The sequence below is a fragment of the Tiliqua scincoides genome, chromosome 1 (assembly GCF_035046505.1).
Source record: "Tiliqua scincoides isolate rTilSci1 chromosome 1, rTilSci1.hap2, whole genome shotgun sequence".
NCBI classification, from domain to species: domain Eukaryota; kingdom Metazoa; phylum Chordata; class Lepidosauria; order Squamata; family Scincidae; genus Tiliqua; species Tiliqua scincoides.
Genome location: NC_089821.1, coordinates 75,875,734 through 75,897,989, shown reverse-complemented (window position 1 = coordinate 75,897,989; position 22,256 = coordinate 75,875,734). Strand labels below are relative to the sequence as shown.

General features: G+C 44.7%; 1 protein-coding gene across 1 annotated transcript in view; it reads left to right on the top strand.

Annotated features, from left to right (window-relative positions):
• Positions 1-22,256, top strand: part of CNTNAP5 (contactin associated protein family member 5) — a 301,528-nt gene that overhangs the window by 151,353 nt on the left and 127,919 nt on the right. Inside the window, exon 13 of the mRNA XM_066621342.1 lies at positions 16,875-16,994. Within this exon, the coding sequence (XP_066477439.1) occupies positions 16,875-16,994 (120 nt within the window). The remainder of the gene's footprint in view (positions 1-16,874; positions 16,995-22,256) is intronic.

The following is a 22,256-nucleotide window of genomic DNA, read 5'->3' as shown; positions in this document are numbered from 1 at the left end:
AATGTGTCTTAATGCTATCTAGTATAATTGAGCACATTATTTTTTTTTTACTACTATGTTTAATTTTCCATTAGGTTGCAAATTTGCCTTTATTTCCACCACCAAATAGTTGTTCCAAAATAGTTGGTAGAGATACTCTGAAGGTGTAGGATGTCTTCTGCAAAGGGCTATGAGGCAGCCCTTATGGTTTAGAGCAGGGGTGTCAAACTCATTTCATACAGAGGGCCGAATAGCATTCATCATGCCTGTTGAGGGCCGGTATTGATGTCATTAGGCAGGAAGTGGTGTCATCAAACAGGTCATAACCAAAAATAAGCACTTTTTCTCACTTAGGAACTCATTAGCTGCAAATGGCAGAAGAGAAAATACGCAAACCTTGATCATTTTTCAATATATGGCCCAATTTTCATGTGGGCTGCCCTTTCAGCAGTAACACCTCAGTAGTGCTCAGCAGCTGAGAACCTGAGGGCCAGATAAAAAGCTTCCGTGAGCCGCATCCGGCCCCCAGGCCTTATGTTTGACACCTCTGGTTTAGAGTATTATTAAATACTCTAATATGGTCTGTCTTGTTCAGCTAAACTATGGCATGGCAAGATAAAGATATTTAGAGCGCAATCCTGAGGTGCCCTTGGGCCGACCCCAGGAGTGGGCAGGCAGGCAGTGGGAGGCGAGTAATGCCGATGACCAAGCCTGTTCCCTGAGCCAAGTAGAGCGACTTAAAGCCACTCCACTCTCCTCTGACTTGCGCCACCTCCTGAGGTGGCACAAGTCAGAGGAGAACAGAGTGGCTTTAAGTCGCTCTACTTGTGCCACTTCAGGAGGTGGCGCAAGTTCAAGGAGACCCATAGGGGTTACGGTGGTTTACCCGGGGGTAAGGGGCTATGGTGGTTTACCCAGGGGTAAGGGGAAGAAGGTAAGAGTTTCCCCTTACCTCCAGCTGAGCTGCTGTGATGTGTTTTGCGCTGGATACCGCGCAAGCCTCCTGGCTTGCCTGTTCCAGTGCAAATTAGGATTATGCCCTCAAGAACTTTTCTTCCTCATTTTGTTTGAAAAAGTAAGCTCATTGTGGAATTCTATTACTTTTGCTCTTGAATAATTCTTGAGTTTGTCACATTGACAACAGCTGCTGAGCCAGCTGTGCTCTGTTAGTTTTGCTTTCCATTTCCCCTTATTCCTAATCAATACAGCATATGTGAATTTTTTGAAGCCTAGCTTGAATCGTGAGGCCTTGGTTCTACCTGTGTGAATAATATGTCAAAATGGCAGCCATCCCACTGAGAAGGGAACTGTTCAAGTGAACATTCTGTGTCCTGAAAAAGAGAGAAGTGAACATTTTTTTTCATTCCAAATCAGTCAATCTCTCTCTCTCTCTCTCTCTCTCTCTCTCTCTCTCTCTCTCTCTCTCTCTCTCTCACACACACACACACACACACACACACACACACACACACTTATTCATCCCTCAATCCATCCACTCAAATGTCCATTAAATCAATTTTAAGTGATAATCACAACCTATATTATTAGGATATGACAGCCCAATTATATGGAATCTCTGTCATGCACTGGCACTCTGTCATGCACTCTGTCATGCAGAGAATTGGTACTAAGAAAAATGGAAGTGAAAAGTTATCAAAATATGAAAACTTACAACTTTCTCACGATGAAATTTTCAGATTTTCGAGTGAATCCAAGCCAGTATCATCAAACGCTATGGAACCTGAACATTCAGTTTCCCCCTCATTGTCTCACAAAATAAAAGGTTTATCTGGCTAGAGATGGAGAATTTATCTAGGGCAGCAGTTTTCAAACTCTCAGGGAGTGTTTGAATCTCAGTAAGTTCAGGGGCGGGGAGGAGGCAGGGATGCAATCCCCAGGATTGTGTCACTAAGGGGGCTGCAGGTACTGGGACGCACTTACCAGTCCCTGCAGTAGCCTTCCTGGGGTGTGGGGAGTCCTGCACAAGGGTCTGCTGGGCTCCCCACATCATGAAAAGTGAAAGCTCAGCAATCGCGCTCCACTTCCGCAGGAAGTTTTCAAGACTTTCACTTTCAAAACCTTTCAAGACACTTTTCAAGACCTCGCGCAGGGCTCCCCGCACCCCAGGAAGGCTGCTGCAGGGACTGGTAAGTGCATCCCAGTACCTGCAGTTCCCTTAGTGATGCAATCCTGGGGGTCGCGTTACTGCCTCCCCCCCACCCCCACTCATTAAGGGGAAAGTGGCCAGGGCTCACAGGCTGGGGCATCACCACACTGCAGTTTGAAAAGCCCTGGTCTAGGGCTTAGAATATGTACTAAAATCTGAGTTTTGAATGTATGGAATTGTTTTTCAAGGGTTTTTTGTTTGTTTTTCACATATTAACAATCAAAAGGATCTCGGGTTTTGTGACTCTGTAGGTTTATTTTTTGTTCATATGTCAGTGGGAGATCCTGAAGTAAGGAAATGCAAGGCAAAGGCCTTGAAAGATGCGTCCATTCTCTTTCTGCTTTTGTGGTTTCTTTTTTGGTTTTATTACCCAGGAGTGATGAATTGCGATCAAGGAACTTGACTCTGTAATCTTCCTGTGAGGAAAAAGAAACCAAAAAGGAGAGAAAAGCAAGCTCAGGGGTGGGAAGCTTTTCCATTCTCCAGCGGTTTACAATAGTCATCTAAGGCTGCAATCCCACACACACTTTCCTAGGAGTAAGCCCCACTGGTTCTGGTTTTGACCTTTAAAGCCTTTCATGGCTTGAGGCTGGGCATCTGAAGGACCCCCTCCTCGCATATGAGATAGCCCACCCCCTGAGCAATGTATGGGGGCCTTCTGCATGTGCTATCATTTTCTGATGTTTGATTGGTGACAACATTGGGAAGGGCCTTCACTGTAGCAGCATTACAGCTATAGAACACCCATCCTGTTAAATTAAGATCAGTAACTTCCTCGCCAGCCTTCTAGCAGGGACTCAAGACATTTCTGTTTCATGCCGCTTTTTCACTGTTCAGTGGCATTGCTAGGGGGAGCAGGGGGTGCGGGCTGCACCGGGTGACCCACCCTGGGGGTGACATGCTAAAATCACATCGTTAGGAGCTACCACATCGTGCCATACACCATTGGATGTGGAATAACCAGCGGAACACAATGCAAAAACCCCATTAAGATAGCTCCCTTCCTTCAAATGTTATGGTCACAAAACCAGAAGGAAAAAAATGCATGGAGCCCTATGGAAAGTGAAAGTGGGCCCGTATCACGTGTTTGCTCATGAGTAGGCGAACTTGCCATAGTCCGTCGGAAAGGGCAGGCTGAGAGGACTCCAAGGATGTCAGAATGGTTCTGATACAATGAGTGCAGCCCCAGAAAAACACCCAAGAAGGAGATTCCCCCTCCCAGTTGCAAGTGTGTTCAGCTCTATGGGAAGGGAAAGGAAGCCATGTGGCCGCATTTACTAGCATGTAGGTAACCTTGCTTTGCTCCATCCAAAAGGGCAGACTGAGAGGACTCCAGTGTCAGAATGGTCCTGATCCAATGAATGCAGCCCCAAAAACACCTGAGGAGAAGGTCCCTCCCCCCTAGCTGCGAGTGTATGGAGCCCTATGGGAAGCAAAGCAGCCTCATGTAGCGTTTACTTGCGAGTAGGCAGACATGTCTTGGCTGGTGGTCAGGCCGGGCAAAGAATGTGAGGACACCAGAATGGTCCTGATCCAATGGGACTGGAGTGCAGCAAAAGCCCCAGAAGGCAGCCTCTCCCCCCCCCCCAGAAAGGTCCAACAAAGAGGCTTGAACTGGTAAGGGGAACGTTTTCTGTTTTGCACTTGCAAAGTTTCCCTCACAGCCCAATCCTACTCACACTTTCCTGGGAGTAAGCCCAACTGACTCGAATGGGACGTACTTCTGAGTAGACAGGCATAGGATTGGGCTCCAAGGCTGGACTCCTATCCCCACTTTCCTGGGAGTAAGCCCCATTGACTCTAGTGGGACTTACTTCTGAGTAGACAGGCATAGGATTGGACTCTCAGATTTGTAAAACCAGGTGAGTTTTTGTATTGATGTGCTTGAAATAGAAGGACTTTAAACTGGGCACTGGGGAGGGCTGGAAATCTCACTGATTCTTTTTGGGGGGTGTTATTGCAGGCAGGCTACAGAGAAAATTCACTTGGGGAACAGGACTGGCTCCCCCTTATTTAATTATTTCTTTTATTTTAATTCAACTATTTATAATTATTTATTTTAATTTGCTTGATGATGTCACTTCTGGCCATGACATCACTTCCAATGGGTCCTGGACAGACTCTCATTCTAAACAGTGGGTCCCAGTGCTAAAAGTATGAGAACTGCTGCAATAAGGTGTTAGTAAGTTGACACAAGGGTAGAGGTGTGTGTGTGTGTGTGTGTATGTGACTCCACAAGTTTTTAAAATCACTGAAATCAGAATTTGGAGGAATAATACCATCATGTTATATATCAATCAATGCGTAATTTCATGCAGATTGCAATGAAACAAACCACATTGAAATATCTGTGTTCTATCAAAAGGTACAGCCAAAAAGCCAGTGGGGGCAGGGCAATGGTACATCACCACATCCACCACCTGGGGTGTTGCCCCGCCTACTGCATGGGGTGACGCGCAGGCCTCCCGCACCTGTGATGTGAATCCTAGTGACGCCACTGGTTATGATTAGTGGTTTTTGTCCTGCTGCTATAATTGTTCATATTATAGTGATTTGTTATTTGTTTGTGTTTGCTTTTTAAACATTTGATTGAGTTTTATTGTATGTAAATGTTTAACAACATTGTTATAAAAGGCTACGGTGGGATAGAAATGCTTTCACAAAAATAACTAGTGTTCTAAATGAAGCCCAAGAGTACAAGCCTTCGTGGCAGGAGTCATGGCATCTTCTGTCACCATAGCTTGGTTCATGTTTAAGGTGCCAGGAGAGTCTTTTTGTGTGTTTGCCGTAGCTGAATAAGAGCCCAATCCTACTCTTTCATGCAGCAGTGCCAAAATGGCCACCTCTGCATCCATTGGGGGTGTGTGTGTTGTGGAGGTCTCTTCTAGGTAAGGGAACAGTTATTCACTACCTGGAGGTAAACCTCTGTGGCATGGGGGGAGGGTTCTACTCAGACCTGCACTAACTATATAGCTGGTGCAGGTCTGCATGGACCCACACCATGGGATCAGCTCCCAGATTTGGCCGCCCTGCTGCCACTGAACTTTCTGCCTTCCGGAACCTAATCTTCCTTTTCCCTGCCCCCATCACTACCCCAACCCCATCACTGCATCATTTTGCTCTCTATCCCCCTTGTTTCACCCATCCCTCCTGCTTCCCCTTCCATTTTACCTTCAGTGGCAGGTGACTCCAGATTAACTGGCACAGGCAGGAAGACTCCAGTCTTCCTGCCAGCATTCCTGGCAGTGCTGAGCACACTGCCAGAGCACCTTTTATGACTAATGAGGACTGCTTTATGGCAGTCAGCACCAGTGGAAGAAGCGCACTGGTAAGCATCGAATTGGGCCCTTCCACAGCTACCTCTGTGGAAGTGTATCATGCAATAAAAAAAAAACCTGTCACCAAAATTCTGTATTCAGATCTAAATTTTGTGATTGTCAAAAGCTATATTTACACAAAAGACCCACTCTGCTGTCCTTTTTTTGTTTGTTTGTTACTATATCAGTAAATATGTATTTTTAACAAGGGGAAAATGAGCCATCTGTCATCCCAGAACATCGCAGCAGGGACTTTATTAGTCTGTCAACAGTGGGGCCTGTCAAAGTCAGTTTTTCAATAGCACAGATTTCATTTCTTTTTGGCATTTAACATGTCAATTGTATTAGGAGGGTGTGCATGACAGCCGCTTCTGTTAAGTTCACTGCCTGCCTCTTAATGCTTCTGCTTTTAGAACAACAAGAGGAGCGGGAGTGCCTTCCTTCCGTGGCTTTGCACTTTGTTTGTCGCTACTGAAAATGGGTGTTTAATCCAGCACCCATTATTCCAAGGGTGTTTGATAATGTCTGTCAGATGAGACATATAAAAGTAGCATCAGAGAAGTAAACTCTCCATGGGGGGGGGGGGGGAGAGAGAGAGAGAGAGAGAGGGAAATCTCACATTCATTTATAGTAAACCTTGTCAGTGCCACATTGGTGCTGACTGCAGTGGGCAAGCATATGCTCGGAGTCTTCCCTGGAATCAGGAGGAAATTCAAAATCAGCACTTTCACAGAATTAGTTTTAGACCTACTTTCCATTGTGAAACCAAATCTACATATTAATAGAGTATTCAGATAGTCAGAGGCAAATTTGTTTAAATTCCCAGATAGGACCATAGTGGGAAAATAAATCCTGGGCAACAGTTTGAAAGACAAAGTCATATGATAACAGCTAAAATATCATAATCTTCACTGATGTTACAAATGAACCTTCCTTATTAACATTTTTTTCCTTATCTTCACACCACCGAGATGTACTGCCTATGCAGCTTTTTCTTTTCTTAGCTCTGGATGTGAAGATTGTGAGAGTGTGTACAGGAAAGATCACCTTCCTTCCCCATTTCAGTCTTAAAAAAACTAAAACCTAGTTTGGGCTGTTATTTCCATGTTGCTGTGATCATTTTTAACAAGATTTTGTTTTTAAATGTGCTGCCTTCATTCTCGTTTTTCTAGTTTTATTACATTGCGCTATTTTAAATGGTGGCGCTAGCCAGGGCCACTGAGAGCTGACATTGGGCCCAGGGCAAACACCCTTCCTAAATTTATTTTGTATTGTACAGTTTGCTTTGTCTTGGCCCTGGCCCCCTGGAAGCCGAGGAACTAGGGATTTTGCTCCCCCCCGGCCCCCCCTCCTAAATCCTGATCTTAGCTGCCTTGGAAAGCCAAGAGGGCTGAAAGGTGCGGTAAAAATATTCTATCAAAAATAAAACAAATAAATCAACTCTGCTAGAGAGGAGAGAGCTGAGGATTTGTAAAGTGCACAACTTGTTTTCAGTCTAAGACTTTATTTTAGCAACAAATGGGATAATCAGAACGGTACACAGATTTCAGATGAATGCACACAACGTATATATATTACATGCTGATATTTGTTCTTTTGTTTTCAGTCGCCTTCTTGCTGATTTGTCTTTTTTGACCATTGAAGCATATCAAGGTGACATTTTCTCCCAAACCCAAAAATCTATTTTCTTGTATTCATAGCCAGTTTAATTCCATAATCATATTCGCAAAATTAAGATTTTTTTGGTTTCTATTTTCATCGCTATGTGCTTATTTATACTGAATGCCATCTGCCAATTCTGCCATTCACTTTCACTCTATTTGGAGAGCTCCTTTTTTGGAAATCTTCAAAGTACATAAGAACATAAGAACAGCCTCGCTGGATCAGGCCATAGGCCCATCTAGTCCAGCTTCCTGTATCTCACAGCCGCCCACCAAATGCCCCAGGGAGCACACCAGATAACAAGAGACCTGCATCCTGGTGCCCTCCCTTGCACTGGCATTCTGACATAGCCCATTTCTAAAATCAGGAGGTTGCACATACACATCATGGCTTGTAACCCATAATGGATTTTTCCTACAGAAGCTTGTCCCATCCCCTTTTAAAGGCATCCAGGCCAGATGCCATCACCACATCCTGCGGCAAGCAGTTCCACAGATGAATGACACGCTGAGTAAAGAAATATTTTCTTTTGTCTGTCCTAACTTTCCCAATACTCAATTTTAGTGGATGTCCCCTGGTTCTGGTGTTATGTGAGAGTCTCAAGAGCATCTATCTCTATCCTTCCCATCCAGTATTTTGTACATCTCAATCATATCCCTCAGGCGCCTCTTTTCTAGGCTGAAGAGACCCAAACGCCGTAGCCTTTCCTCATAAGGAAGGTGCTCCAGCCCAGTAATCATCTTAGGGCGCAATCCTAACCCCTTATGTCAGTGCTTTCCAGCCAATGGGACATGTGCTGCATCCTGAAGATGGGTTTCACTCATGGAGGCTTCCTCAAAGCAAGGGAATGTTTGTTCCCTTACCTTGGAACTTCATTGCCCTTATGTCAGTGCTTATGTCAGGGGTTAGGATTGCGCCCTTAGTTGCTCTCGTTTGCACCTTTTCCATTTCCACTATATCCTTTTTGAGATGTGGCAACCAGAACTAGACACAATACTCCAGATGTGGCCTTACCATCAATTTTTTCAACAGCATTATAATATTAGCTGTTTGTTCTCAATACCTTTTCTAATGATCCCAAGCATAGAATTGGCCTTCTTCACTGCCGCTGCACATTGGGTCCACACTTTCATCAAGCTGTCCACCACTACCCCAATATCTCTCTCCTAATCTGTCACAGTCAGCTCAGAACCCATTAGCCTATATGTGAAGTTTTGATTTTTTGCCCCAATATGCATTAATTTACACTTACTTACATTGAAACTCATCTGCCATTTTGCTGCCCATTTCAGATCCTTGGGGCACACCACTTTTTACCTCCCTCCATTGTGGAATGTGTCCATTGACACCAACTCTCTGTTTCCTGGTCTTCAACCAGTTCCCAATCCATAATAATATAATAATATACACTCGGCCAGCAAGTTCACTAAAAGGTTCGTGAGGCAAGACGTACCCTTACAGAAGCCATGCTGATTCTCTCTCAGCAAGGCTTGTTCGTCTATGTGTTTGGAAATTCTCTCTTTGATTAGGCATTCCACCATCTTACCCGGTATAGATGTTAGGCTGACCGGCCTATAGTTTCCCGGGTCCCCCCTCTTTCCCTTTTTAAAGATCGGTGTGACATTTGCTATCCTCCAATCCTCTGGCACTGTAGCCATTTTAAGGGACAAGTTGCATATTTTAGTCAAGAGAACAGCAACTTCATTCTTCAGTTCCTTAACAACTCTTGGGTGGATGCCATCTGGGCCAGGTGACTTATTGATTTTTAATTTGTCAGTTAGGTCTGAAACATCTTTTCTCACCTTTATCCAACTTGATTTCTTGGTCAGGAGTGGCCGTTCGGGCAGTGGTATCTGCCCAAAGTCTTCTGTCATGAAGACAGATGCAAAGAGCTCATTCAATTTCTCTGCCATCTCTAAGTCTCCTTTTATCTCCCCTTTCCCTCTCTCACCATCCAGAGGGCCAACTGCTTCTCTGGCGAGTTTCCTGCTTCTACCATTGTTTGTGCACCCCTCAATGAACACTCGAGACAGACCTGGGAGAAAAGGCCACTTTATTAGTAGTTATAGTACAGAAGGAGAGGCTGAGACCTGCAGTTGCTGTGGCAGCGAAGCACCTGTGGTGCAGAGGCTGGACCACTGCAAGTCACCAGAATCACATCTGTCCCCCAGACAAGTGTCTGTCAGCAGCCTTTTTGGACTTAGGGGTTTACGCTACCTTGTGAAACCCCACTGTGGGGGTGCAGGTTCCCACAGCAGGACTAGAGGCATGGCTGGTCTTGCCGCCCAAAGGGGCTTGGGGGAGCTGGAGAGATAGCAGTCACCTGATATCTAGTGGCAAGGCTTAGTTGTCCGAGGTACTGGGGGATGTGCCATGGGTGCAGATCCCATGCACTTTTGAGTGCAACTCGGCCAGCAAGTTCACTAGGAACAATTGTTCAGGAGCACATGCCTGCAGTCTCTGCAGCACAAAGCACGCAGTCTCTGCACACCTTAGGGTGGAGTTGGCCCCGATCTGGCCCTGAGGGTGAGCACAGGATAGCTGCAGAGGAGGCACTGCCTCCGCCAGCAGCCTGAAAGGGGAGCAACACCAATTAGATCCCCCCTTTTTTACTTCATTGGTTGAAGCCTTTGACCCTACCATGGGTCACCAGTAAATTAATGTAGCAGTGTAGTTGCTAGTTCCTTGGCCTGGGTCAAAGGTATGTTGTTAGTTTTGTAAGTTCCAAGTTGCAACCAGCATTGGGACTTTGCAAGCATCTGGGGAAAGCTTCACTTCTATAAGCATTTTGAAATGAACATGCAGACATTTTGGCTGGCTTGTCTCTTGAATAAAAAATAACAGAGCTGAGGTCCTTCCCCCTTTTAGGAAGAGCATCCTGGCAGCTGGCTCAGGAGGCATGCCAGGACTCCAAGCACAGTCCTCTGAGACCTTGGCTCAATATTGACCAGTATGCCACCTGGGCATGGGTGGCATAACCTTGCAGATCCAGCTGCCTGATTAAGACACACAGGTTCAGCAGATTTTGCAGGTCAGCTCCCTTCCCAAAGGAAGGTCCCCCCTTTTTCTCATGCCTTTACTACTGGTGCTAGAGAAAGAGGCCTTTCAGTTAGGCCCAGGAGTATTTGCATAGCTGTCATTTCTGTTTAAGTCAGGAGCATTAAGACGGCTGGATTACACGAGAGACTTGCAAAATATAAAAAATATTGGCAGGTTTTAGTAGAGCCACCTTTGTGGTTGCTGATTGGCACAAGCCAACTACCCCCAGTATCATGTGCAGCGATTAACATGGACGTTGCCCTTTGGCTTGTGAGGCTTCACTGTGCAGGCCAGTATTTTGGTATCTCTATGGGGGCACATCCCCCCCCCCCAGTGAGGTGCTTGCCAAATCCAGGTTTGCTTCTCCCCTACCAAGCATTGTGGCATGATGGTTGCAGGTTGAGTCCTAACACAACATACTTACACCTGCAGATGTTTAAGACTGACCAGAAGGGGCATGGACGATGGTGTCACATCTGCCCAGCTTGCACCATGTCCAACCACCCGCAGCTATCTCTTCCCAGGGAGGGCCCCCCTTTCAGATGCAGGCACCTGAACTTCATCAGTTCACCCTGATAATACTTCATCAGTTTCAGATTATATTTTGGGGCGTATTGGGAGCCCCTGGCCATCTCAGATTGCTTACAGCCTGCACTCCATCTATATGGGAGCGGCTTTGAAAGCTGCCAGGCCAGGCTTCAGCACCCATGGAATTGAGAGGAGCAGATGGGGACGCTTGGCACATTTAATACTATGTTCTCCCTGTGCATCAGCAGGTGCATTTAACAACTCACTTAGTGGGCATGCTGCCCCTGCTCCTTGAGAGAGGGGTATGTTCCATGCCACCCTGCTTAACAGGTGCGCCGCCCCTACTCGTTTGAGAGAAGAGTGGTGTTCTATTACCAACCTGCTTAATAGGCATGCTACCCCTTCTCCTTAGGAGAATGTGTTGATCTGTTACTAGCCTGCCTAACAGGTGCGCTTCCCCGACTCCTGTGGGAGAGGTGGTGTTCAGTCAACAATGCGCTTATCAGGAGTACTGCCCCTACTCCTTTCAGATAAGGGGGGGTGTTTCTTTGTGAACCCACTTAGTGGGCATAATACCCCAACACCTATCTTAAACTTGCACATCTAATATAGCAATGTAAACCATTCTTCTTGATAGGCTTATCTGCAGGTATAATGGTTACTTGTTTAGCTAAGACCTGTATTGTCTTTGACCCCAGTTAATGTCTCACATATATTCAAAATAGGCCATAATTATTATTTTTTTGCTTCTGTTTAAAGCGCCAGATGATTTTTCACAAGCTCCTCCCCCCCTGCAAAATATAACAATATTGTCTTCTCTGAGCTTTGAGGTTTGAGGAAGGAGGAAGTTAGAGTTAAATAGAATCTGATTAGAATGGCCTAAAAGTAAGGTGGAAGAGGGGAGTGATCCCTTGGGAGACACGTTTTCTTCTTAGCCCTAGTTGGTATACACAACTGAAAACTAGATCTTGGGATGTGTAATGACAGGTGAAAAGGAGGCGGTTACTCTTTGGGAAGGCTTAGTGGAAAGTTGACCTAGGGCCCAGTCCTATCCAACTTTCCAGCATTGATGCTGCTGTGCCAGTGGCACATGTGCTGCATTCTGAGGTGGGGGGGGGGGTCATAGAGGCCTCATCAAGGTGAGCGAACATTTGTTCCCTTACCTTGGGACAGCTTTGCGGCTGCATTGGCAATGGAAGTTTTGATAGGATTAGGCCCCTAGTGACAATCTGAGCCTTTATTCCAAGGGTCTTACAATTTGTCATTTGTGCCCAATTTGTCAATCCTAGTCCAATCACCTGGATCTTATTATGTCCCATTTTAAATGTAATGTTCTGCAAAGTTCAAAACTTCTTATGGTCCACCTCCCAATACCAAAGGTTAAAGAGTTGCCTTTGCAGTGATGAGATCACAGATCTAACCAGCAGAAGGAGAGTGCAAAAACCAGACTACATGCAAAAGTCCTTTATTTCTAAACAGTGTATTTGTAGATGTTAGAACTAATGATGTTGCATCTCTGCCTGGTGTTAGCACTGGGTGGGTGTTATGGGCTGGTGGCATAAATGTTTGAAATTTTGAAAAGTCCTATCTGGGTCAGGCTGACAATGGCACTCTGCCTATTTACCCCCACCCGATATAACTTGACTGTCAGTCACCCTCCATGCTTGGAAATTTCTCATGAACTGCTTCTCGACAGTCTGTTTTATCAACAGTTTAACTCAAGTACAGTAGCTTTCAATCATTTTTTTTAAGTCTTGCCTACTATAGTTCCTATTTCTACCTTTCCAGCCTTATCCTGTAGAGCTAAATACAATTATAAGCAAAAGTCACTCACCCAAAACGTCACAGTGAGTTTGATGGGCGTGGCCAATGGCATACTAGAAATGCTTGTCTTGTGTGATCATTCTTTCCAATGGTGACAGCAGTTGACAGGAGGTGGGAAAGGGGAATGTGTGAATGTGTACACAGTAAGATGAAGGAACTGCAATAACTGGTTCAGGAATGAATCTTATTTATCTGTCTATCCACCCCAAGCAGCCTTTGACAACTTCACAGTGGCTTTGTGAATAAGATCTATTTTTTTTAATGGTAAAAATGATGCTTATTAAAAACAAACATGAATCAGCTATGCTTTTTCTTTCAACTGCTGCTACAGGCCATTTCCTTACATACATGCTCCCCTCACCTCCAACCTGCTTCTAAGATGATAAACTTCTCTGGTTGCACAGACCAATGGCCCAATCCTATCCCTCCCTCTGTGCTGGCAAAGCATGCACTCTGCTCTCACAGGCTGTCACAAATGACAGTGCAGTCACAGAAACTAGGCCCGCTGGTGGGATGGCTTTGAAATCCTGCCAGTACAGGCCAAACACCAGAGTCGGTGAGCTCTGTGCCGAGCAGCTGAGGGGCAAGTGAAGGGCAGAGATGGGTATAACTGGGTAGGGGGAGGGTGGAGACAGGAGCTGGGTGGGTGGATCAGGCCTGTGCGGGGGCAGGTTCGGAGGCAGCAGCACACAATGAATCCTATCCCTCTTCCTGGGCCTGATCTGCTGGCACAGGGCAATGTGGCAGAGATTTAGCAGGCATAGGTATGAATTGTTTCATTACTGCAGCTGGGGCTTTCCCCAGGGCATGGGGACAAATGTTCCCTTACCTCTTGGAGATGTTCAGCCTGCAAAATTTCCCCATAGGATGCAGCATATCCCACGCTGCTGCCACTTTTATCTGTGCATGAGACTTGGGTTAGGATTGGGCAGCCCAGCAGTAGCCCGGTCAGCCTCAGTTGTTAGACCATCTCTGGGTAGATGCTATCATACACAACCAGGGCACTGAAATTAACTGGTTTATAGTGTGGTGCTTACTGTGTTTTTCCTGAACAGAAGTGATTTGGCACAACTCTTGTGTCGAGAAAAATTGTTCTCTTTGTTAAATCAGCCTCAGACACCTGTCTGTAGCAACATGGTAAGCCATTAAGTCAATAATTGGTTAGTGAAAAACAGGGCTATTAATTGCTAAAATTCTTGGAGCACTTGACAGCATTATTTAGATTTGATCAGAGATTTGAAAAGATGTATTCACTTCAGTTTCACTGTTAAGAAAAGTAGCATAGATCGCCCCTAGGGATTTCAATTCTGCTAGACACATTACAGGAGTGAACACTGTAGATTAGTATAGTAAAAATATCTTGTCAGTCTTCCAAACTGAAATCGCGACACAAATCAAAGCATTTTCTGATGACAATCCTTTAATGTCGCTAATTTATTAACTGTATGTTTTTGATAGATGAGGAAATTACTGCACAATTCTGAAGCCAGAAGCACAGTAAATGGAGTTGTTACATGATCCCCCACATCTTTCGTCTTCTGTGTTAGCACAGCATGCCTGTGTAGGATTGTTCAGGTGTAGCAATCCTGGAACACCCAACTGTGGAACCATATGCCCACATGCCCTCCTCAAGTTCCTGGCTAAATAAAAAGCTACCTGTTTTTTGATTTTTGTTTTCAAAAGGATTGTGTCTGTGATGTCCAAATGAGAGAACTGTGGTTTGAGTGCTCTCATCAAACTAGGATTTGGGATCAAACCATGAAGTTTATTTGGGTGGATGAAGGGGAGAGAGAAATGAGATGGGGAAGGGAGTGACTGGGACATGTCATTGGGACATGACTGGTTTTCAGTTCAACAAACCACAGTTGGTTGAACTCAAATCATTATGTTTCATCCAGGTTGTAGTACTCTGGGCAGCCCAATCCTAACCAGTGCTGATACAGAGGGGCCCACACAACCATGCTGCATCCTGTGCTGGGACTGAACAGGATGCAGGTCTCCTTGAGGTAAGGGGACATTTGTCCCCTTGCTTCAGGAAAAGATGAAATCATGGCAATGAGTCTACTCGAACCTGCACCTTCTAATTTGCTGGTGTAAATACAACTGCAGCCATGTCGGGATTCCAAGCCCAGGGATAGAATATGGTGTGCAAAGTTGCCATCAATCCCACCTCCTCCTGACCTGATTCGCCATCCCTTGTCCCCTCCCCCACCCGCCCCTGTGCTACTCGTAGCAGCTCTTTCCTGGTCCAGTGCGCATTCCTTCTTGCAGTGGTGCTGGTGGACTGGTTCCCACCAGCACCCATCTTCTGCACCGTCGCAATGTATTTTATGGCATGTTTGTGAAAGCATGTGCCAGAACACAGAATACCTATACACAAAGACATTAGGATTGTGCCATTAGTCTGTTCAATGTCAAATGTGCACAGGAAGTGCAAGCAAGCTGGAACTCCCTGCTTTGATTTTGGGATGGCCCATAATGACGTTGCCTGGTTCTACTGCTATGTGTTATATTGCTAATAAACATATTCTTGTTTCACAAATATCTGTGTTTTCCTAGCGTTCTTGAAAAAAAGAACACGTTTCCAATATACGTATTTGTGTGCCCGTTGGGCAAAAAGGCGGGGTATAAATTAATAAAATAAAATAAAAAATAATAATAATAAAATTTATACCTCCCATGGAAGGAAAAATAGCTTAATCGATTGATTGTGTGTGCTGGCATGTGCCTTTTACCACATAGCCAGGTTAAAAGAAACAGCAAGAAAGCCGTTATGGCTAATGAACTGTAATGTACTGTGGTACCAATTGATTGATGGTTCCTAAGTGGAAGTGTGTGTTCATGTAACCCAATGATCAAGGCAAGAGAGATCAGTGGATGTCTGATATTATTACTTCTTATTTACTGCTTAGAATGTACAACATACTTACAATCCTCATTTCATTCAACCCCACAGCAAACCCATTTGAAAAGTTGTTGCAATAATCCACATCTGTAAAAACCACAGGAAAGAGAGAGCCTTTTTCCCAAACCCATTTGTCTATAGCAGTGATTTTCAATCTTTTCTGTCTCATGGCACACTGACAAGGTGCTAAAATTGTCAAGGCACACCATCAGTTTTTTGACCATTGACAAGGCACACCATGCTGTTGGTGGGGGCTCACATCCCCCAATGGCCCTACTAATAAATGACCCTCCCCCAAACCCCCACGGCACACCTGCAGATCATTTGCAGCACACCAGTGTGCCATGGCACAGTGGTTGAAAATGGCTGGTCAATAGTTTGCATGACACTTTATGTCCACCGCTTTCTACAGTCCAACATATTATACCCTCAACAACCCTAATGGTCGATGCCCTTTTTCTTCTTCTGATGATGACAGTGTTGATGATAAGATTTTTGCACAGTCAGACAGGTGTTTTCAACTGGTTTGTTTTATCCAGACATCGAGTCCTTCCCAAGGCCCTGCGATGCCTGACTTTTATCTTATTTTGCTGTTATAAATATTGCCATAAGATGTAAGCTGTTCCCAGTAAAGCTGCTTTTTGCAGTTGTTGAATGGCAATTTCTGTGGCTCGTATGCTGTTAAGGGGCTCTTCAAGGTGTTCTGGAATTGCAGGCAACTTGAAGAAAGAAATAGAGGGTTTAATGATGGCTGTACAAGAACAGGCATTAAGAGCAAATGCAATAAAAGCAAAAATAACAACAAACAGTAAATGTTAGAAACAGAGACAATTATGATTATTCCAAACACCATAAAACACAGTTTTTTTTAACAAGGGCTGAGCAATTGGTGTTGTTGTTGTCCTTGCAGTTTCTTTCACATGCTAGTACCTTGCTTAGTATTATTCATTGACCCATGAGAAAAATGTGTAGGTCAGAAGTGACAACATCGTGATTTAGTGTAAGAAAATGACACCGTCCCTATCTGTGTGCACAAGATAGTGTGTTCCCACCGGAAATTTCTGACAAACAAGTTCCAGTTAATTGTGATGTTTGATCCCACATAAACAGGACAATCTGTGGGTGGTTTCAAATGGCACTGCTGCATGACTGTTTCTAATCTCATTGCCTGACAGCTGCATCTATGTGGCAAGTTGGGGTTTTTATGTAGTAATTGGACAGGTAGTGTTACCTTTCTGTTGTTAGCTAACAACATACAGCAGTGTGGTGGTAGCAAGTGTATGGTTAGGATAGCATCAAGATTCAGCCGCCCACTGCAAAGGACTGTCTGCCTACATAGATGCAGCCAGTACACAATGAGATAAGCATCTGCCACGCAACACAAAATTGTCACCCATTACCAATAGTCATTGTATCGAACGGTACGGTAAATACCTGTTTCTGTTCCTTTCAGCTGTTTATGAGCAATCATGCGAAGCCTATCGGCACCAAGGGAAGACTTCTGGTTTCTTTCACATCGACCCTGATGCAAGTGGTCCAATTGCACCGTTTCTGGTGTACTGCAATATAACCGGTAAGAATGTCCCATCATCAGATCGGTATTTCTTCCTGGGTCATAAGCTTTTTCATTACAAATCCATGAGCTCAAGTGTGCTTTCATCTGTTTGCGTCGGTAAGCAACGTCAGTAAGCAACGGCACAGATGGGTTGGAAGATTCCATGTAGATGGGTTGGAAGAGGGAGAAAAGTTATTGGTTTAGCCAATGATGTCAGAATCAACATAGTCCAGTGGCCAATCCTAATGATAGGAAGCACCAGTGAAACCTGGGCAGTGAATGGGATTCTGGCATGGTATAAACACTTCCACCCATTGATTTTGGTAAGTCTTCAGGGTCACTTCATCCAGCTCATTATAGATACTTCTAAAATAGTTGGTGCCTGCTCCAGTCCACCATTGTGCCATGGTTACGTGAGTACAGTGTCCAAATGTGGAATAATCCTCATGTGGCATAAGAGAGCAAGTGCAAGTGTTACCAGTTGCACTTTTTAGAATGCACATAACATGTGCATATGAAGAAAATACGTCCTGTGTAACCAAGTGCAGTGGCCAATAGCACAGATCAATGGCTTGCTGTGTAACAAAGAGGGAAGCAAGGGTGAAGGTACAACAACAAAAACTTTATTGTGGGATTCTTGTTTGCACTCAAGGAAGTGAAGTAGGGCAGTAGGAGAAAAGGTTTGGAAAGGAAAGAGAGAAGTCAATTACCAATACTGAATGCTCACTTGGCACAGTGGATCTTGGGTAGTGGCTAGAATGAGGGTTACACAGCACTGGTGGATCAACGAATGGTTTACCAATGGTCTACCAGTAGATCAACAGCAATACCAACAGCAAGAGAGAGTGTAGAATGAAGAAACAAAGATATGTGGGGTCCTGTGACCCAGCTTTTTATAATTTTCTCCCCCTAGAACCTTCTGGGATCCTTGGTGGGGTGAAGGAACTGTTCATCAAGGAACTGTTGTGGCTTGATGGCCCTTGATTGCTTATTGCCTGGTCCTAAGTGGACCTATTGCCTGGTCCTTCTATTGTTTTGCACCCTATGAAGGATGTGGTAGCTAGCTGTGGAGGCCATTGGTTCAGTTTATGTGGACTCCTTGATTGAATTTAGCCACAAACTTATTGAGGGCAGCTAGAGTTGGAAACCCTTCTTTTGCATTGCTAATGACTTTGCTTGTTCCATGTCCAGAAGGTCCCAGAATGTGGCCTTTGTTCACAGGGTCAATTGTGCTGTGCAAACCAGTCATGGAATTAGTGCTATCAGTCCACGTCCAAAGTATGGTACTACTCCCCTGGCAGGCACTGACTGCATCATGCATGTAATCATGTATGCTGTTCATTAGTGGCCTGTTGAGTCTCTTGGAAGGAGTGGGGCTTCAGGGGATCTATAAAGCTATAATGCAGCAGTCCTCAAACTGTGGGTTCAGAACCTATCAGTGGATCCTGATCCAATTTTTGGTGGTTTATGACACTGACAAGGAAGATGAGGCTATCTGGATCAAAAGTTAAACAAGCTGCTTTTTTTTGGGGGGGGGGGACACTGCTGCCCAATCACCATTATAGCCATACCCCTTGGCATTTATAAATCAGGCAGCAGTGCCTCTAAAAAATTTGAGAACCACTGCAATAACGCAGCATTTCTATTTGCTTAGCTCCTTGTGGTTACTTCACTGGACAGTTCTTCTATTTTGAAATCTGATATGCTGGACAGCTCCCTGGCTTCACATGCAAGGTAGAGGAGTGGACTACCCAGCAGTGATGGCAGGAACACGACACAGACAGTGATATGGGAAGCTTACCCAGGCTTCCCATTATTGGTAATAATGAGTTTCCATGTATCTTTTCTATGGGAAAAGGTAGAGAGCAGGACACATTTAATGCCTTGTGAAGATCTCTCTGTGTGGACTAGATTGAGCCATTTTGTGCATCAAAAAATCCACAATAGACATTTAGAATAGAGCAAATGTTTTTGGGTTTTTTTCTGACTGCCAGTATCCTGATGGCAAAAGTGTTTGCTCCCAATTAATTTGTAAAATGCTCCTTATCTATTTTTATATAGATTATGTCCTCTGTCTTAAGAGTTTTAGATGTTGCTGATAATTTCCTTCAGAGCTAAATCTATACTCATTCGTTCCATACCTTGTACTCACTTACTAATCTCCCTCGATATACTGAAAAATGTTTAAAATGAGTCCTCCACGCCCCAAGGGGACCATGTTTTAACCTCAGTGTCTGAACTATTTGGTTACAATGCCTAGAGCCACTCTACTGCTATGTTTCCCCCAGTGTTGCAGTTCTGTCGTACTCAGACCCCAGGCCAAGAAATCAATAACACTTAGAAGTGGGTATGACAAGATCAATGCTTAATTTTAACTTGGTCAGGTATTTATTGAAAGCCTTGTTGTTGTTGTCTTTGAAAGGGTTGGGAGCAGGAACAATGAAAATCCTTTTCTATGACTGCCCATAATAGTAAAAAAAAAATCTATTTGGGAAACACCATAAAGCAAATAAGAGTGACTTCTAGCCAAGAATAAGTCTCTTACTTTCACATTTTGGTGTCTATTTCTGTTCAGAAGACCATAAAGCCAACAGCTTTGTTTTCCCAGTTTCCCAAGAAAGGCCACAATTGCCCACACAACATAGCCATTGGCAAACTACTGTTATGCTAAGAAACTTGTAGCATGACATAGATCAGTGTTCTTCAACCTTGGGGTCAGGACCCCAGTGGGGTCACGAAGACTCAATTGTGGGGTTGCAGCAACTTACGGTAATGAAAAAGGTTGAACACCACTGGACTAGAGCAACACTAAATAAAGGGGGAAGCATCTGGTGTACCCCTTCAGGTCCCATGAGATTGTGTTCCAGTCTTGTACTTAGTACAAGTAATGGTTCTTAGTAATGGTGCTAAAATAGCTTTCATTAGTGCCAGGCTTCATGATAACGTTTTCTGCTCTCTGTAATAAGAATGTCTTACAGTAAACAGTGCTGGGAGGGCATGACAGGGTAGGGAGTTGGTGGATAGGGTCCCAGGGGGGCGGAGTTGACAGTGGGTCCCCAGTCTCCTAAATTGTCTGTCTGTCTGGGACGTGACATGAGAAAGGTTGAAGACCACTGTCAGAGATCAATATGCCATGTAAATGGGTAGACACGTATCTCCCATAAAGAATACCACAACGTTAGAACAGTTATTAGATTTAATTCAACTGTGCATCAGTGTGAGTCAACTAAAAGTGACTGTGGACTCCATCCAAAGTCTCACACCGTGACTGCAAATTCCTTCAGAAAAAGGAAGGAGCGTTCCACTCACACAAGGATGCTTTGTGCAAGAGGAATGCTTTTTCCATACTTGGAGAGAACCTCCTGTTGTGACACATTCTTCTGTTCTTGGAGTAGTTACACTGGGTGCCACCAAAAGTTGCTGAGGCGAAGGGTGCAATCCTAACCCCTTATGTCAGTGCTTTCCAGCAGTGACATAAGGGCAATGCAGCTCTGAGGAAAGGGAACAAACATTCCCTTACTTTGAGGAGGCCTCCGGGAGTGACACCCAACTGCAGGATGCAGCACACATCCCATTGGCACCGCTATGGAAAGCACTGAGATAAGGGGTTAGGACTGCGCCCTAAGATTCACTCTCAGGACACAAGAAGAGCCCATATCTACCCACAGAAAAAAGTTAGTTCATAGCACCAATTTGTGTAAGCATCTCAGTATCCATTTCATCTGGGTGTCAGTTCCCCAAGCAGTCCATGCAAAGGGATTGTCTGTGCTGCCTGAGGCTGAATGAATACAGTGAACAATATGAGGACAGAGTTCAAAAAAGGCAAGAGGTTGAATTGCTTGCATTGTTATCTCCGTCTGGGCAATACTTGGCTACTGTTGGAAAAGACACCGTGTAAAGCAGTGAAATTCTTGAGCAAACTGGCACATTATAGGGAAGAAACTGCCAGCTTGTTCTTTCTAGGACATTTATTTGTCATTCACAGCAATCTGCACATCTTCAGCAGGCATATTCAGCAAAAGGTCCTTGCGTTAGGAAGTAATGAATAGTCATATCCAGGCAATTTCACACCACAGTGTTTTTGGAACCATTTTATTATACTCAGCTATGTCAGGGTAGTGTGGAAAGGCTATGCTCATTTTCCAAGCAAGGCAGGAAAGCCCTGGACTCTCTCTCTCTCTCTCTCTCTCTCTCTCTCTCTCTCTCTCTCTCTCTCTCCAGGTCTATTCAGAAGTAAGTCCTATTTTGTTCAGTGGGGCTTACTCTCAGGAAAGTGTGGTTAGGATTCCATCCTTTGTCTCTTGTCAGTCACACAAAAGCTTCACTTATTTAAACTTGTTATAAGACTTCTTATTTTATCTAATTGGATATATCAAGTGTCTCCCAAACCGTGGGTCGGGACCCACTAGGTGGGTTGCGAGCCAATTTCAGGTGGTTCTCCATTCATTTCAGTATTTTATTTTTAATATATTAGACTTGATGCTACCCTGGCAAGTGACTGCATTTGGGGAAATGTTCCAGACCTGTACTTTAAACAAGCTACTATGTATATTCTTTTAACAATGATAGTAAATGGGACTTACTCCTGGGTAAGTATGGGTAGCATTGCAGCCTAGAATTGTCAGAAATTTTCCTGCTTGATGATTCCAGTCATGACATCACTTCTGATGGATTCTGACAGATTCTCATTCTAAAAAGTGGGTATCGGTGCTAAAAGTGTTTGAACCACTGGGATACATGATTAGAACATTGCATGATTGATAGATAGACAGGAACTTACTTCACTATTTATGTATTTATTGACAGAGGGTGCAATCCTAACCTGTGCTGGTATAGCTAGCCCTCAGTGGCCTGTGCTATATCCTGCACAGGTTAGGAGCAGGCTGGAGGTCACCCTGGGGGAAGGGGATTTTTCCCCTTACCAGGTGTAACTCCCCAGCCAGTTTTATGGGGATACTCAGATCTGCCCCAGCTATTTGGCTGCCACAATGTGCACTGCCACCGCAAATCCCACCCCCTCCCAGGCCCAATCCCTCCTCTGTTCTGCCCTCCCCCAGTCTAGATACTCCCCTCCCCATGCCCAGAATGCCCACCTACCAACCTTTTTCACCCATGCAAACCTACATGCTCTGGCCAGTACAGCTGTGGAATTTGGCCTGAGTGAGCCAATATAGGCCTTCACACCAGCCCAGTCAACTCCCAAGTTAGCACAAATGTGCCCTACGGAATGTTTGCAACACTTGGGATTCAGCGCAGGGGGCCTGCACTGGCACAAGGTTC